General features: G+C 42.6%; 1 protein-coding gene across 4 annotated transcripts in view; it reads left to right on the top strand.

The window, feature by feature from the left end:
* Nucleotides 1-17,361, top strand: part of CASTOR2 (cytosolic arginine sensor for mTORC1 subunit 2) — a 156,870-nt gene that overhangs the window by 69,707 nt on the left and 69,802 nt on the right. For all 4 annotated transcript variants that reach the window (XR_010917972.1, XM_067537906.1, XM_067537908.1 and 1 more), the window contains exon 2: nucleotides 3,580-3,650. Coding sequence is in view for 3 of the 4 variants with exons in the window: in XM_067537906.1 (XP_067394007.1) it covers nucleotides 3,580-3,650 (71 nt within the window). In the remaining variant the exon portion in view is untranslated. The remainder of the gene's footprint in view (nucleotides 1-3,579; nucleotides 3,651-17,361) is intronic.

Genomic DNA, 17,361 nt, shown 5'->3' with positions numbered 1-17,361 from the left:
TCTAACACTTTCCATTTATAAAATATTCTTATTACTTTTTTTTTGTAGATGTTCTTTCACCTCCATTATTGCAGCAGACCTTTGAAATTTGGCAGGGGAAGAGCCCTGGGGCAAGAGACATGCCTTGTCTTTGTTGCATGTAATTCCTGTCAAGTTTTGCTGACCTATAAACTTTTGAAAATCACCATTTCCTTTCAGTTGCTTGCATTTCTCAGGAAACTTTTTGGCAGCCTCTCAGAATAGTAACTGAACATGAACTTTCTAAGGCTGGGCACATGCCACCACCATTAAAGCAGCAGCTGAAGACACCGCACTGGAAATGTCCAGGAGCAGCCAGAGCAGCTGTTGCATGGGAAAACTGAGCCAGGCTAACCTCAACGAGAACCAACACATGGCTTCAGTGGCCCATCCCTGCATCTGGGAGCACCACGTGGGGGAGAGAATAGCTGAGCCAAGCTCCCCGTGGCCACCCAGCGACCCATCCCTACCCCGGGATAAGAGCCTTTTGTCTGAAAGCTCATGTGCTTAGTCCTGTAGCTCAAGTAGTAGTCATCACTGCTAAAGATTCATGGTACAGGTCTTTGCTCATGATGGTGAAGGATGACACGGTTCTATGTAAGAAAAAATGTTGTACTTTTTTCCTAGGAAATCACATACAAAAAACTACATTAAAAGAACATCACTGAAGTTGCAAAGTCAAGCACTTGAAATTTAGGAAATGCCAGATTTAAGGTTGCTTGTGCATCCTTAACTCTGTGACCTTCTACCTATGTATAATGACAGTCTTTAATTACATGATAACATATTTATTTTTCCAAAGGGCCCTGCCTCATCCAATGCACACGTTGGCTGCTTAAAGGAGTAGAATTAACCTGTCCAAATTTAATTAACACGGTCAACCTTATATCTAGCGTTTCCTAGCTTTTGAATATTTAACTCTGCAACCTAAATGTTTATAACACGATTTTTTTGCATGCAGTATGTATATGTTATGCCTAGATTATTTAAAAAGTACTGGAAAAAATATAATTTAGGATATTTGAAACTAAAGCATTGCTCTAGATTCTGATCTCGATTTACACCATCCTAAAACTGGATTAACTACTAATTTCAGTGGAGAGTGAAACCAATGGAGTTTTTTGAGGTTTACACTCGCATTACTGAGATTAGAATCTGGCACTGCATTTGCACAAAGTTAGCAAAAGCAGCACTCTAGTATTTAGTTTTTGTTAAGGCTGTGTAGAATATTCCATGAGAAACTGCAAATTCTGAGTAATTTAATATTTTTTATCACTGGGAGCGTTCACAAATATTCATACCTGGCGATATGGAAATCTGAAAATGGGACAGTTTTTCTTATTGTATAGCGGGTTGAAAAATGTTTATTTCCATGAAAAATATGGACCCTGGTTTTTTTTTCAGTGATATTTTCCATGGGAAAATTTTATTTTCAGTGAAAATACTTCAGTTGAAAACTGAAATAAATCAATTCAGATATGTCAACGGGGTTCTGCATGGGAGTTGTAGATCAAGTGCCTCAAGCTCCCATTCTTCTCTGGGGCCACCTCGTCAGATGACTTCTCCCATGATGCATCACGTCTTCCCTTGTAGGCACAAAGAGGCAGTGCATCGTGGAAGTTGAAGTCCAGCTAGGGAGTCTAGCCCAAAGAGGAGAAAGGAGACATCAGGCAACTATACGACAGCTCTCACAAGGCATTTCAGATGAATAGGACAAATAGGATATCTTCCCATGTCCAAATCAAATGACTTTTTTGAGCAAACACTGAGAACTTCAGTTATTGATGGTTTGGGTTTTCACTGAAAAATCAGTGTCCAAAGAAAGAGGGAATGCTGGGGAGGGGGGAAATGCATTTTTAATTGAAACCCCAAGTTTTCACTGAAAAACAGGTTGGACCAAAAATTTTCAACCACCCTACTGTACGATGCATTTTCAAAATGTATAGCTGGTATTGGTTACAAGGAAGAAGAATAACAAAGTTACATGGTATTTCTTCTGGTTGATTCATTCATTGATTGATTGAGGAGAGACAAGAAATATTTTTTTTCTCTCATTTGTTTCGTTTTGATGGGAGTAGCTGCATTCTCTGCTCTTCTCAACTAGTTGGGGGGTGAGGGTGGAGGGGAAACTAAGCCAAATTTTCAAAGGTAGCCTCTCATTCTAGATGCCTCTGTTTTTTATTTCCTAGCCACAGACATTTTAGGCCTGCTTTTCAGAGGTATTGAACCGTTGTCAGCTCCTAATGACTCCATTTAGTGCTAAGGATGGTAGGAGCTCTGAGAACCAGTCCTCTAAGTGCCTGATTGCTATGTCCTGCTGAGCTGTGTTGCATGCTGGAACCAGAGTAGATGCCCACACAGCCCTAAAAGATGACATTCTGGAACCCCAAGAAAAATCCTAGCCATTTCAGGACCTACAATATTTTCTGTAGCTGGCCACTAACTATGACATTGATATAAATATAACTGCAAAAAGTCCCCCATTACAGTCCAAGGCTAATCCTGTTGAAACAAATTTGGCTTCCCAGAGGGAGAAATTTCTTTTGTGAATTGAGCAGCAAACACAATCGGTCTGCTACAGACTGCTGCTGGAAGGGCCAGGGTGAGTAACAGTGTAGTGAGAGAATTGTACTGTTGCTCCACACACTGAGTCCAGTGGGAGGTGGGCCCATATCTGAATAAGGCTGTGCAATATGAAGTGTTTCTGCCATTGCTAGGAAGCAACCAAATGATGTTTGGGTTAACTCATTGAATCTAAAGAGAGAGAGAGGGAGAGTGTGTGTGTGTGTGTGTGTGTGTGAGAGAGAGAGATCTCATTGCCCATTTTTTATGTATCTAGAATGGCAGGTCTTAAAGTTACATTTATTTAATATATTATGGTAGGGATGACAATGTGTTCGGTGCTGTACAAAATACAGAAGCTGTGCCCAAGATGGCTGGCAATGTCAAAAGACGGGCACAGAGAAGATAGGATGCACTACGTGATTCAAAATGTCTTGGATTTGTTTCCTTTTGTTTGATTTAATGCTGCTGCTATTGACTCAGTTCTGCTGGGAATCATAGATGAAAAGAAAGTTGTCCGGAGGTGTCTGAATGAGGGAGAGGGCAGAGATTTGGCAGATGGGTTTGGGAAACCATTCTGCATGGGGTGGTGTGGAAAAAGGCTCTGAGATGGGAGGAGATGTCAGGGCATTATTAGTAGAGTGGAAGGGTTCAAAAATCCATGTCAGGATGTAGGACCTTGAAGGTTAGGACAAGAAATTTCAAACATGATGCAGTGGACAAGGGGGAGCCATTGGAAGGGTTTAAAGAGGGAAGTTGCATCACCAGATCAATGGACAAAGAAGATTGTTTTAGCAGCTGTATTTTGGATAGATAGACAGCGGGTCACTGAGCAGGTAAGTGGCAGAGTGAGGAATAGATCTCCTGGCCCTATGCGTGGCGCACACTGACTGCTTAAAAAGAGAATGGGGAGTTTTTTGGATACCATTTCAAACAAACAAAATTACTCCATTCTGTCCAATGGCTAATAGAGCTCTCCTGTCCTGTTCCCCTATGCAGGTGCAAGTTCTTCAGTCTCACAGAAACACCAGAGGACTATACGATCATTGTGGACGAAGAGGGGTTTCTAGGTAAGTCTGCAGCGCAGCTGGGGTGGAGAGATGTGTGTTCTCCATTTGTCATTCTCCTGATCAGACCATAAACTGGAGTGTTTGTACAACGGTTCTGTTTGTAAATACCAGAAGCACAGTTACCAAAGATGCTTTGATCGCTTAAGCAGCCTGTCTCCACTGCTGCGCTGTAAAAGACATTTCACATACAGAATGTGAATAATTTTTAGTGCAAGTTGCCAACTTTAAAAAAAGAAAAAAAAATATGTCAGAGCGCATTTAAAAAAAAAAAAAAAGGGAAACCACATACAGAGTAGTGGCTGACTTCTGAAAATGCAGTTGTCAGTTTCTCACCATCCCAGAGCACCCCCTCTCAGGCATTTGTTAACCCCCTCTCAATTGATGTGGGGTTTATACACCTCATCACAGAAGACTACAGGTAAGGCTTAATGGTGCACGTTACCTGCTGAGCTAGTTCATCATCAGCTCTATGGAGCATATCAGATCTTGCTCCTCCTCCTTGCCCCCTCACTCCCCAGTCAAAAGAAATACTCGAAGATAAATATTTTATAACCTCCCCACCTATTTAAAAAACCCCAGCAAAAATAGCCCTCACCCAACCCTTGCAATCATGATTTCACCTTTTCCACATCCGCTGCCCATAATATACACATTACCTCCTGCCATGCAAAATGTGCTGCCTTCAGCTCTGACCATGTGCAGTGGGCAGAAGTGGATGTTTTCTAACTGTTCGGAAAGTTGCATCAACCATGTGTTGCTGGAGGTGTGTTTGTGAGCTGTAGTTGTTCTAAGCCTGTGGTGTTGGACAGTTGCTTAATGGAGGGAACGATTTGGCTTTGTAAGTGGAAATAGTTCGTAATGGTGTTTATCATTTTGAGACGTTTTTATTTGCAGCAGTGTTATTTAGGTGTTAGAATGAGGAAGTGTAGCACTGCTACTATTAATATTTTTTTCAACAGCTGCTGTTTGCAGTTGCATTTAAAGATTATACATTTTGTGAGTTTGAAGACAAATTCAGTCATTAAAGTGTGAAACAGGAATTTAATTCTCTACAAAACCTGAACTATGGAGTTGCTACCAATGCCAACATAACTTAGTAATTTTTGTGAGTGCTTATGACTTTGCTATCAAACCATTGGGAGGAAAAATTAAAATGTATGCCATCATTATTAGTGGTAGATTAATAATTTGTAGCAAATTATTATTTCAGTGAATTACACCCTTTTTCAGGAGTAGTCATGAACTGATCAGTTTCCTTGACTGTATTCATCTATTCTAAATTGGTGGTTTAAATAATTGTATTAAGTATTCCCTGGTCTGTAAAGTGTTCATGGGAGATGTTGGTTTTGATGAAGATGCAGGTCAAATGCTTCTTGTTCTGTTCTGTGATAGGAAGAATGTAACTCCTATGTTTGCATTTCTGGAGCAAATGTTCGTTGTTAATTCAGAATGTGTTTCCTATGAATGCTCTGTAGTATCTGTATGGTGGTGGCCCCAGCTGAGATTTGGCATCCAGTATTGTAGGGTACAGTCCCTGTGTCTGAAGAGCTTAGTCTGATGGGAAAGGCAGACAAAGGATGAGGAGGGAAGAGAAATGCTAAAGATCACAGAGCATGTCAGTGTCATACCAAGGAACAGAATCCCGGTGTCCTGAGCTCCAGCCTAGAGCGTTAATTGCTAAACGATGCTGGCTTTCTAAATGTGCTGCAGTCAGTGACATGGCGATTGCCAAGGTTGCATATGTGGCAGTAATATCCGTATGGTGGTTCTTTGGCCTTGTCTGTACCAAAGATTTGCCCCAATTCAAGCCATTGGTGGCCAGTCCCCGCTATAACTGCACCAGTGCAACCCCTTGTGTAGGTAGGCAAAGCTTCTATTTGCACCAGTGGCATATTTGCTCTATTTGCACCTTGCTTGAAACTGGGGTAATCTCAAAAAACAAGTTTTGCTTGTCTGCAATAGGGGTGCAGTGGAGTAATTACACCAATGGTTGTAATCAGAGTAAATCCTCAGTCTAGACAGACCCTTGTCCTCAGATCGCTCCATGAGTCAGTATTGCCCCAGGACACCTCCATGACTCAGAGAGTGCCACCACATTACAGCATCAATTCTTTTTGATCTGATGACTTGGACTTAATTTCCCCTTCTTAAGCGTATTGCTCCTTTCCCGGTTTCCATACATGTGTGCATCTGTTGATGACTGTACTACTTAACACTGCATTCTCTATAACATTTGGGGTTCAATGACCATGTATTAAGAAGCGGTGGTGGCACAAGGAGGATAATTGTAATGGCATTTTAGCCTAGACAGTCTTGCATCCATCCATCCACATGTACGTTTTCTCTTTCTCTATATTTGAATATGCTCTCTGTGGCTAACGTCTCCAAGCAGGTGGGTAGCTGCATTCTGCATCACCCGTTACGTTTAAAGGGTATTTAACGATAGACATATTGTAATAATCCACGAAGCATGGCTTGCTCCCAGGCAAATTGCTGTGGATGTGTAATCAGACAGAGATTACACAAGATTAAGAAAGGTGTTTTGGCCCCTAATAAGCCCTGCAATTTTAGGAGCAACTGTGAATGCAAAATAATCCCCACTCTACAAATCTGTTGGGTGAACTGGGGGGTTGGGCGGGGGCAAATACCCTGATTTCTTCCTGCCTTACCCACAAGATCTGTCCCCCAGCTCATTAATATCACCTCTCTCTTGTCTGAACTGAGTTCAAATAGTTTGTCTTCAACCAGACTCCAATCTCAGCCAGGCACTGCGACAACAAAGATGCCGCACCATCTGGGACTGATGAAAATGAGTCCAAACTGCGGGAGTCATTGTACAGACGGCAGTTCAGGCTGAATGGTGTCAGTCTCCCTCATCAAATACACAGCGAGCAGGAGGGATGATGAAACAGAGCCTTGCAAAACCCAGCGGGACGGAACTCACCCTCTGTGTCTCCAAGAGGAAAGAAGGGAGCCAATCCAAAGCAATACTGCCTACCCCAGCTGGGAACTGGGGGCCAGTTACTAAAAACAGTATGGTCAACAGTATCAAGGGCTGCTGACCGCTTGGATGAATCCCTGCTGTGCCTACCTAGTAGTTGTCTACATGCTGTCCCTAGGTAAAAAGCCTGCAAGTTTCTGGCCAGCTCTCAACCCAGCACACAAACACACTGGGTTAGTGTCCAAAATTCAGTCCTCCTTTCTAAGGTTTTCCTGTTCTTCTTAATGAGCAACAGCAAAATCTCAGCCTAAGTTTCTTCTTGAGTTTACCTCTTTTACCATCATCCCAGCTGGGTCCCCATCCTTGCTCCCAGTTTCCTTTGTCTGGCTCAAAGCTTTTTATGCAACTACATTGGAGCCACTAGCACCTACCTAGGTTAGCTGGCAGAAGGGCTTGACTTTTCTTTGTAGGATCCTCGCACTGCACTCTAATACAGCCTGACTGAAAGGGATCAAGGACATGCAAGGACTTCAGGTTCTCACCACCACCTTCAAAGGGAAGATCAAAGGCTAAAGACTTCTTTTAGTAGGGACCTAATTTTCATTCATTTGGGAGATGCTTGCACCGTACTTTCCTGTAGGGGAGCATTAATAATCTCTGCCTAAAATGGGCCCGTTATCTCTCATTTTGATTTAAGTAGCTATGGGGTACATGGGGTCTTTTTCCTTGGTGAGCAGTGCTGGCAGAAACTCCCCACAGAGAAGCCCTCACATGTTCTTTCTGGACATGGACCAACCTGCCACCAAACCGTGCTGCTGTTTTCTGCAAAGCACCAGGTAAATGTGCCTTGGTGTGGAAAATCTAACTCTCTCTCTGTCCACCACCCTGGGCAAGACTTTGCAGATGCAACAATGAAAAGGATGTCTCATCACCCAATGCCCTTTAGAACCCTCCAGGTCTCTTCCACTGCAAACAGCAATCAGGAAAAAATTAGGCTGGAAAAATATTAGCAGTTTCAGCTAGGCTTTAGGTTGAATTTTTTGTAGACTATCATGATTGTTAGCACTCCAGATTCAGTGACATGCTATGATCACTACTAACTGCTCTGACAAAAAAGACATCTCGGAGTTTGTTTGCCTGGGCATAGGAAGAGAGGCAAGTTAGTAAAGATGTCGTTATCAACCCCAGAAAATGACTGCAGTTCAAAGCCCTAACCTCCGAAAGCAGTCATTGTGATGGAATGAATCAACTCTAGCATACGTCTTTGTTTTAATTCTGTGGTGGTGGTGGTGTGGGGATTATATTACCACTGATACGTTCCAGTGGTGGTTTCTTGGGCCTTTTTTTTTTTCTTTTTTTTCCACTGGATAAAGTTGTAGACTGGTGACACAGGGAGATTTGCACAGAAAACTCTGTGCCCTAATTGCTGCTAATTCATGTTAGCAAAAGAGAGTTTGGTCATGAGTTGTCCTGTGTGAAAACAGATGGCTGAGTATCTCAGGGGTGGGAGCGCTTGGATAATCATGTGAAATCCTCACGCACATCACCTGCAGCATAATCAGCACATGGCAAAAGATTAGGTGCTTTTCCCTAAGCTATGCTTGGGAATATATATACACCATTACGGTGCTTTTCCTTTTTGTTAAGATTTGGTTGGAAGCTTCCTGAGGTTGGTACAGATTCGCTCTTCATCTCCTGTCTCCCTCAAACACACACACACTTAGGCCAGATTCTCCACTGCTTCATCATATCCAGTGGAGCTGCACAGCTCTACGTCAGCTGAACATGTTGCCTATGCTCTCTTCGCATCCTTTAGTTCTTTTTTGTCAAACATTTTAGCTTTTATGTTCTCTACAAGGAAAACAAACGACTGCACATATGGAGGTAGCAGCATTCTTTGAGATCCTGAGTAATGCGTCCTGGGAGCGAGTTGCTGATGTTGCATTCTAGTCCTGGAGATACCGTCAGAATAAAATAATGGTGGTTTGGGGGGGTGTGGCAGGGAAGGGGGCTGTGTTTTCCTCAAATGGAATTCCAGTCAGCATTCATGCTGCAGCGTTTAAACAGCCTATCTGGTTTTTACTTCTCTATTTCTAGTACCATGATGATGATTAGGGGGCTGGAGCACAGGACTTATGAGGAGAGGCTGAGGGAACTGGGCTTGTTTAGTCTGCAAAAGAGAAGAGTGAGGGGGGATTTGATAGCGGCTTTTAACTACCTGAAAGGGGGTTCCAGGGAGGATGGGGCTAGGCTGTTCTCGGTGGTGGCAGATGACAGAACAAGGAGCAACGGTCTCAAGTTGCAGGGGGGAGGTCTAGGTTGGACATTAGGAAAAAGTTTTTTACTAGGAGGGTGGTGAAGCATTGGAATGGGTTACCTAGGGAGGTTTCTCCATCCTTACAGGTTTTTAAGCTGAGGCTTGACAAAGCCCTGGTTGGGATGATATAGCTGAGGTTAGTCCTGCTTTGAGCAGGGGGTTGGACTAGATGACCTCCTGAGTCCCTTCCAACTCTAATATTCTATGATTCTATGATTCTATACCAGCTGCCCTGTTCATCCTTTTTTCACTTGGGAGTCCATTGCTAGGTTTAGTGCTGGTTCTACTTGGGCAGCTTTGAATGAAATGCCATCCAGTTTTACAGTGCTCCTTTATAATTGCACAGCATGATGTGAAACAATCCACCTTCTCTCCTAGCTGCTTGAGCATAACGAAAGAATGGCAGTAACTGATGGGGCCTGTATAACTAGAAGCAGCCGTATAGAGAAGCGAGGATGTTCAGAGTCTCCCTGTTGCATTTCTTCAAGTAGGGTTTCTCTCAGTTCTCTTCAGGTCCAAATATCCCTCTGACCTCCCCCTTCACTCCGCCTGACGAGAAGGGGTGGCCTGTGGCCAGTCAGTTTTACAGTTTTTGCTGGCCCTTCCCAACAGTTTTGACAGTGCTACTTAGAGAGTCAGTTTGGCGGCCATGCACACATTGCCATTTAATTTATTAACCATTAAACTCATGTAATGTCGATCACTAAAGGGTAACCAACCACTTTGCTGGCCTCGTCTGGATTTGAACAAGAGAGGGGAAAGGGTCTTGTGGTTGAGACGCTGGATTGAGACTGAGAAGATGTGAGTTCAGTTTCTGGCTCTTCCCCAGACTTTCTGTATGACCTTAGGGAAGTCATTTCATCTCCCCTATACCTTAGTTCCCCAACTGTAAAATGGAGATGGTGATGCTCAGTTTCTCCCTTCCTTTTCCTGCCATGTCGAGATAGTGAACTCTTCAGAGCAGGTCTCCCACTATATGTTTGTACAGAACTTAGCGTAAAGGGGTCCCAGTCGCAGTTAGGGCTTTGAGGCACTACCACAGTTTAAAAAAAAAAACAAACAACAAAAAAAGCTATAGAGCTGGTGGTGGAAAAATCCAAGCCATTTTCGAGGAGAGGGAAGTTTTGTTGAAATTCACTAGCCTTGATAAATGTGCTCAATGTAGAAGTCACTCTATACCGATTCTCTTCAGACATCCTGTGTCCCAGGTGACTTTGGAGTCATGGACTTTCTGATTTTTCTGTTTTGCTTCAAGTAGCTAATTCTGTAACAGAGAAACATTGCATTGCTTTCACATCCTTTCTCATCCATTAGTAGAAAATGGACAAAAAGTCAGGCCTGTAAATTAGTACGAGCACTAAGCATAATTTGTTCAGTTCATACTGTAAAATAATTTTCTCTAGGGGAAACAAGCTAGTAGATGAAGAGATTTAAAAAAATCTGTTATAAATATCTCCATTTTTTTTTTACCCAGTAACTAGCCCTTTGTGTGTCAAACACAGTTGCTTAATTTGCCGTCTGACATTTCTAACCATAAATTCCTTCCCCTGTTGGCCACATTCTGGCCATTAGGAGTGCCTGTTAGTTACTAGGCAGAATATATTTTTTCACGTACACACACACACACACACTCTCTCTCTCTCTCTCTCTCTCTCTCTCTGTTTTCCCTCCCCCTCCCCACCGCAGGTGTTTTTACTGACCGTACTGGATTTGTGTGTCTGTATTTTTTAAATAACGTGGTAAATAATGGTATAAATGCAAATTAAACATTTTGGGAACTGACAAGTGACTACTCAGAAACGTTGGTTTATTTGGATAATTACTTTCCTCCCCCTGATATTTGTGTGTGTTCTGCAGGAGGCAAGATGATTAAAACATGGGGTTACAAATCAGAATAATATGGATTACATTCCATACTCTCTCCTGTGTCACCTTGGGCAGAAGACTTAACTTCACCCTTCTTTAATTTATCCTATCTGTAAAACTGAGATAAACTATCCTACCTCACAGTGGGTTTGTGGAGCTTAATTAATGTTTGCAAGGATTATTTGTTATGTCTATTACCCTCCTCTCGAATCTTTTGACCCATTTCCTCTCCTTGCTCCTATTTAAAGAAATACTGTACAAATAATAGATATTTTCACTGTTTCCTCCAACAGATAGGTGTGTGCTGCTATCTATTTTTATTTCCCCACCCTGGTGAAAAAGCCAGACATCTCTTCCTGAAGCACTCAGGCTTCCTCCTTTAAATTTATTAAAACCTCTGCCGTTTCCAAACTCTTTCCAAAGGCCAAGATAGATGCCATGAGCAGCTGTTGATCTATCCACTCTTATGAATGCAGGACTTCAAAAAAAAAGTGATAAAACTAAAATGATGGAATGATTCATCGGGAATTTCTGAGAGAGAAAAACAGATGCAAAAAGAGACAGACAATCCTGCGTATTTACCTGCTTAGGGTAGTGGTTGGCCACATCCACTGGTAGATTATTCTAGGCAGAGATTCTAGGAGAGATGATCCTATTGTTTATATTTGCCAGTCTAGGGTGATGATGCACTTGGTGACAAGGAGACGGGTAGAGTATTAAAGACCTTTTGTAATAGCTGTCTCTCTTAGGTATTTCCATTGCCCCCAGTACTGTAGTATCTGAGTGCTTCCCAATCTTTAACTGCCCATTCCACCTTGAATGGTCTCTTGCAACATGTGAGAACTCCTTATGATTAACAATCTGTTCCATCTTGTATTTAGCTGGGATACTCTGATTACCTTTCCCAGACCTGAAGAAGAGGTCTGTGTGTAAGCTGGAAAGCGTGTCTCTCTCTCACCAACAGGAGTTGGTCCAATAAAAGATACTACCTCACCCACCCTGTCTCTCACAACCTTTAATGCGTTTATCCTGGCAGTATCCCGGTAAGGCAGAGCAGTGCCGTTATCCTCATTTGACAGAGCGGAACCAAGGCGCGTACAAGCTGTGACTTGCCCAAAGAACACAGGAAATCTGTGGTGGAGCAGGGAATTAAACTCTGGCCTCCAAAGTTTTAGGCCAGCACCCTAACTGCTAGAGCATCCTTCTGCAGAAGGGCAGACTTGCAGGGGGCTCTGAAGTCTGGCCTCATGCCCAGACGGATGGTGTTTCTATGGCAGTTGCTCCATTGGAGTTGAGGGTGCTCAGCACCTCCCAGGACTGTGCCCTAATTTTATTTACTGAACTGTTCTTTAGGACGGCAACCTTGGCTATGACAGGGGCTGCCAGGCTTTGGGCTTGCTAAGGATCAGCATGGTGTTGTGAAGGTGACAGAAACCATCCCTTCCTGGCAGACTTGGGAACCCTCACTGATGTCCTTGAAAGGAAGGGCTGGCCAGCCTTTCCTCCAGTCGGCAGCTAGACGGCCCCTCATAGTGTCTGTGGAGATAAAACTCAGCACACCGATGTAAGTCTGCTGACTTACTCCCTTACTCATGTCTTGTTCAGCAGCTTTGTGTCAGCCTAGCATCTGCCTTTCCCTTCGGTGTGACTGAGAGCTTCCTAGCTGGGTCTGATTATCCCAGTGCCACCCCTCTAGCACAACAGGTTCTGCCTAGTCTTAAAAGAGAGTCAGTTTAATTATTTGGGTGTCTTTGACTTCAAGAATGCAGAGGGGCTGTGCTAGATGAATTTTGAAGTCCAGACTAGCAGCAGGTAGCCTTTGCAAAGCCAAACCAATTTTTGAATAATATAAGAACAGATTGGAGTAGGGGGAAGTGTTCGCTTTCCCGTGCACTGATTGGATAATGGCAGTGTGTCATCCCTCTGACTGGCCAGCTGCCCCTCTCAGGTTTTGGCTTCAGTGGTCTTAGAAAATACTGTTTGGTTTGGGGTTGGATCAGTTAACTATATAACAAAGTCTTCCTTGAAAATATTGCCCAACAAACAGCATTACTGGTGTAATGGCCGAGGAAAGGAGTGTGATCCACCCTTTAGAAAGGAACCAGAGTTCTTTGATTCAACTCCCAGCTGTATTACGGACTTCTCTGTCTGACCCTGGGCAGGGAGGGTGGGGAACTCTGTTTTAAGAAAATAATTACATGGTTGTTTTTTTTGTTTTTTAATCTCCTGCCTTTTAATACTTGTGAGAGACTTGCATGGGATTTGACCACACAATCCGCAAGGTTACAACCACGGAAAAGCTAAACCCCACCCCACCAGGAATGTATTAGCTAAATCTAGACTCATTTCAAATGCATCTTTGTGCCAGCCCAGCACAATATTGCCTGAAGTGCAGTTTATTTCTTTCTTTTTCTTTTGATTTGTTTGCTAGAAATACATAGTGTGCTTCTTTTCCCCAGCAATAACCTGGGAATATATGTCCTCAGCATCCTGCCCCCCACCCTCCCACTAAAATCTGGGCTTTTTCTTTCACTGGTGCTACAAACTCTGTGAGCAAAGCCCTTGCCAAGATATGTAGAAATGTAGAGAAAGTTATGTCAGGAGGTGGGAAATCTGCTGATTTTTGCAGTTTGTGTCCCCTAATTACCATAAAACAAAATACTTAATCCTTTCAGACTGTGGAAACCCATTCATTGGTGAGGCACTAAATGGGTCATTGAGGGCTGGCTGCTGACTCTGATGTTGAAAAACTATTGAGCGGGGTTTTCCTGTCTAAAAGCAAATAGCAATAGACAATAGCTTGGGAAGGAATCATTGTACAGGGTGGAGTGGGCATGTCAGCGAAGGTGTTGTACTTACTGTGCACCCGCACATACACACATGCACGCATCATCCATGTGCCGATCTCAAGCAAGGCCTTCCCCAATTTATAATCGAAGGGTAGACGTTCTTGTCTTTTTTTCTGGATCAAACTCCATGTCGCGATCTGTGGATACAGCTGTCCAGAGGATGACAACTCTGTTCCTGACAACTTCGGAGGTTTCAAAATTTGTTTTCATAATGGAAACAAAACCTTTTGAATGTTTTCACAAAAATGGAGTTGTCGCAATATCTGTCTTTTTTACTTCCAAACCTGAAGGAAGAGATGTCGCAATGTCAAAGAAACATACGTGTGTGTAGTGGGGGTCCCGGCCATGGAAATGTTCCAAGCAACTCTAGTTGTGGATCTGGTTCAGATTTTTCAGATTTAATTGTTATCAGTGATGCATTGTATGATTAAGTTCTTCTGAGGAAAAGAGAGAGCAGCCAGTTTTCCACAGAGCAAAGTACAGCATGACCCGTTCCTGTCGTGTGCAAAGCTCCTTTTTCCACTGTGGACACACACAGCAACTATTCTGAGAACTCTGTATTCCACATTTTTGACCAAATACAATGACAATACATGAATTGTCTTCAGAGCACTTTACAAGTCTACACGTTTACTGTCTTGTAATATCCCTATGAGGTAGGAATTCTTTTCCCTTTTTTATGTATGAGAAAACCGATGCACAGAGAGACTAAATAACTTGCCCAGGGTCACGCAAGAATTATGTGTTACAGCTGGAGGTAGGATCCTGGTTTCCAGTATCTTACCTTAACCACATGTCCCAGTTTCTCTTGAAAAGTGGAGATTAACTCTCCAGATTCCTATGAGTTAAACATCTTCAAAGATGATGTTAAGGACTTCTCTAACATAATACTGATATTTTCAAATAATCGCCCTATAAACCCATGGCTAGTCATCTGTTTAACCAGGTACGAATGTTAACATTTTATTGTCAGTGAGTCCCAAGTCCATACAAAGAACTGAGTTTTTTTATGCTGCAGCATTTACTGTACTTAGTAACCAGCTCATTTGCTAACCTGGCAGAAGTATGCCAACACACTGCTGTTTTTGCCATTGGTGCACCTCTTACTCCAAAATTCGCATTAGGAAGCTCATAAACGAGGCCACAATAATCGGAAGTTTTTCAGGCTGAAAATGTTTCTTGTTTATTTTACATGATGGCGCCAGTCACATGACTGGAAACATACCCAGCAGCTGGGAATCTGTGTTCTGAGATAGCAAATGTCTCAGTCCGGCAATGTGCCTGAAGTGGTGGAATGTTTTGTTTGACTATGGCACTAATATTTTGGGCACAGTTGACACATGAGAAACTTGTGTTAACTTCATTTCCATCTGCTTTTTGGCAAAGTTTTGTCTGTCCTCTTGATACTCGGTGTCTAGAATGACTCTTCTAGAGAATCAGGTCTGCTATTCTTCTTCTTAGGCCAGGTCTACACTATAAAGTTTGGTCAGTGTGGCTTTGTCAGTCGGGTGTGTGAACAAACCCCACACCTCCTCGCTGACATAGCTTTGCTGGCAAAAATCCCAGGCTAGGTGCAGCAGTGCTGGCAGACGAGAGCTTTTGTTGGGATAGCTAATGTCATTTGAGGAGGTGGTGGTATTATGCCAACCGAAAAACTGCTTCTGTTGGCATAAACTGCATCTACGCTAGGGGACTTGGCTGGCAAAGAGTTTGTAGTGTAGACAAGACCTTAACCAAAAACTTAAGTGTCCCTTGGATTAAAACACTTCTCACCCTTTTGTTGATCATCAGTAAGTTTTTATTTTTCATCTGCAACAATCAACAGAAATGCTTTCAGTTCAACATGCTCTGGTAAACAGGATGTGCTGGCTGCAGTCTGCAATGTGTTTTGGATACAAGCAGGCAATAAGAAAGCATACAAAGTTTAGCTGTAATTGAGGATTGCAGTTTCTCAGGGGTTATATTATACCACAGAGCTGCCCATATGTTGCCTTTATGCCTGATGCACTTAGTACACCAGTAGGCACTGATGAAAGTAAACATACAAGTCAACTGTTCTTCCAAGTCATTTATCCAATTTGGAAAGTGTGTTAGCATCAAGTTACTTTAATTATATGTGGATTTGGGATTTGTGCTTACCATAGTTTTAAGCATTGAATGATGCAGATCAATTATTTTTAAATTCCCTTCCATGATACCAAAAAAAATCCTTCAACTCTCCCTCTCATCCCCGCCCCATCTTTCCTAAACCTAGCAAGGGGAGTATTAATAAATCACTTAGGATTTGGGTTTTTTTTTTTTTTTTTTTTTTAGTGTTTACTCCCAGTGTTATTCCACTTCCAGAGCCCAAACCAAAGAATACAGGTGAATGAAAGCTTGATTCTTACAGCAATTTCCCTGCCAAGCCTGTGCGGTTTTTATACTAGTCTTACAGTTTTTTCTTTAAGAAACATCTTACTGTCTTAACAGTCATGGTTGCATAAATGTCATACAGTCATGGTTGCATAAATGTCATGTTCCTGTCTAAAAGTCATGACAACTGAATTAAAGGCAGTTTGCTAATTTAAGGCTACAACAAGATTAGAACTGTCCCAGTGGCCAAAGGGCCGCTTGCATGATTAAAGATTGCAACACCAGAGTTTCTGTTTGACACCCTTCATAGCTGTGTAAGGCACGGAAAGCTCCTTGCACTTTCCCTTTTTCCCTAACTCCCCATGCACTGTGCAGCATGCAAGCAGAAAGTAGCCCTGAGAATCTTGCAATCGACATGTTTAGTATTTTGCATTAGCCTGAGCTTTGCTAATTTTCTGCTGGGTTTATTTTCACTGGGGTTTGCATAATTTGTAGCTCATACTGCTTTTTTAAAAATTATTTTAAAGATCTACTAATTCCTCTTCAGTTTAAGCTGCCTTGCTCCATCCTCAGATTTAAACTGTTGGTCAATTATCTAATTTCTGCAGTGATGATTAACTGTGTCATTGGAATGAGAAATGTAGTTTGGGAGTATATGTAAATTAAAAAGTGCTATAAACATGGGTGAGAGTCCTCTTCTCAATGGGCTGGAGGTGTTGGTAATATCAGCTATGTGGACTGCAACTCCCTTGAAGGGATCCTGTTACCTTGAGCTCTAGTCTACTCTAGGCATGTCTTGCACAACTCCGAGCAGATTGTTGGTACTAAATAAATAACCTCTCTAGTCCCAACCTAATGTGTCTGCTAGCTCTTCACTTCATTTTTTTTTCTTTTCTGCTTTTCTCTTCCTCTTGGGAGGGGTTGTAGAAAGGGTGGTAATTCGTAGAAAACAAAATGTTTTAGGCTGATGTTGGAGGTGGAGCAGCAGAAGACAGAAAAGAAAAAGGGGCACAAGAGAACACCACACACAGTCCTAATGTATAGAAAGCCCAGCAGCAGGAGTCAGAGGACAGAGCATAATGGCGACGAGAGGAGCAAGAAATGATGAGATGAGGCAGAGGGGTTTAGAAACTGAATGAAAAGAAGCTGGGTGAATGGGCCTGAAATATATAGCAGAGACGATCCAGCTGGGATTTGTGCAGTAGGTCAGTGGATATGTCTTCCTTCAGCGCTCTTTTCTTCCTCTGCCTTTTGCTGTTTTGTTTTTGGTTTGAAAACACTGCAGCTTGAGGATGTATTTGGGTCACCTGTGTGGATAGGTCTCTGGTGATATTTGTTCTGTCACCTTCTGCCAATTAAGATTAAAAAAAATCAAAACAGCTCCTT

The sequence above is a fragment of the Emydura macquarii genome, unplaced genomic scaffold, assembly GCF_026122565.2.
Source record: "Emydura macquarii macquarii isolate MOO-44397 ecotype Brisbane River unplaced genomic scaffold, CSIRO-AGI_Emac_v2 contig_450, whole genome shotgun sequence".
NCBI classification, from domain to species: Eukaryota; Metazoa; Chordata; order Testudines; family Chelidae; genus Emydura; species Emydura macquarii.
Note: the sequence above shows the minus strand (reverse complement) of the source record. Positions and strands in the feature narration are given on the sequence as shown.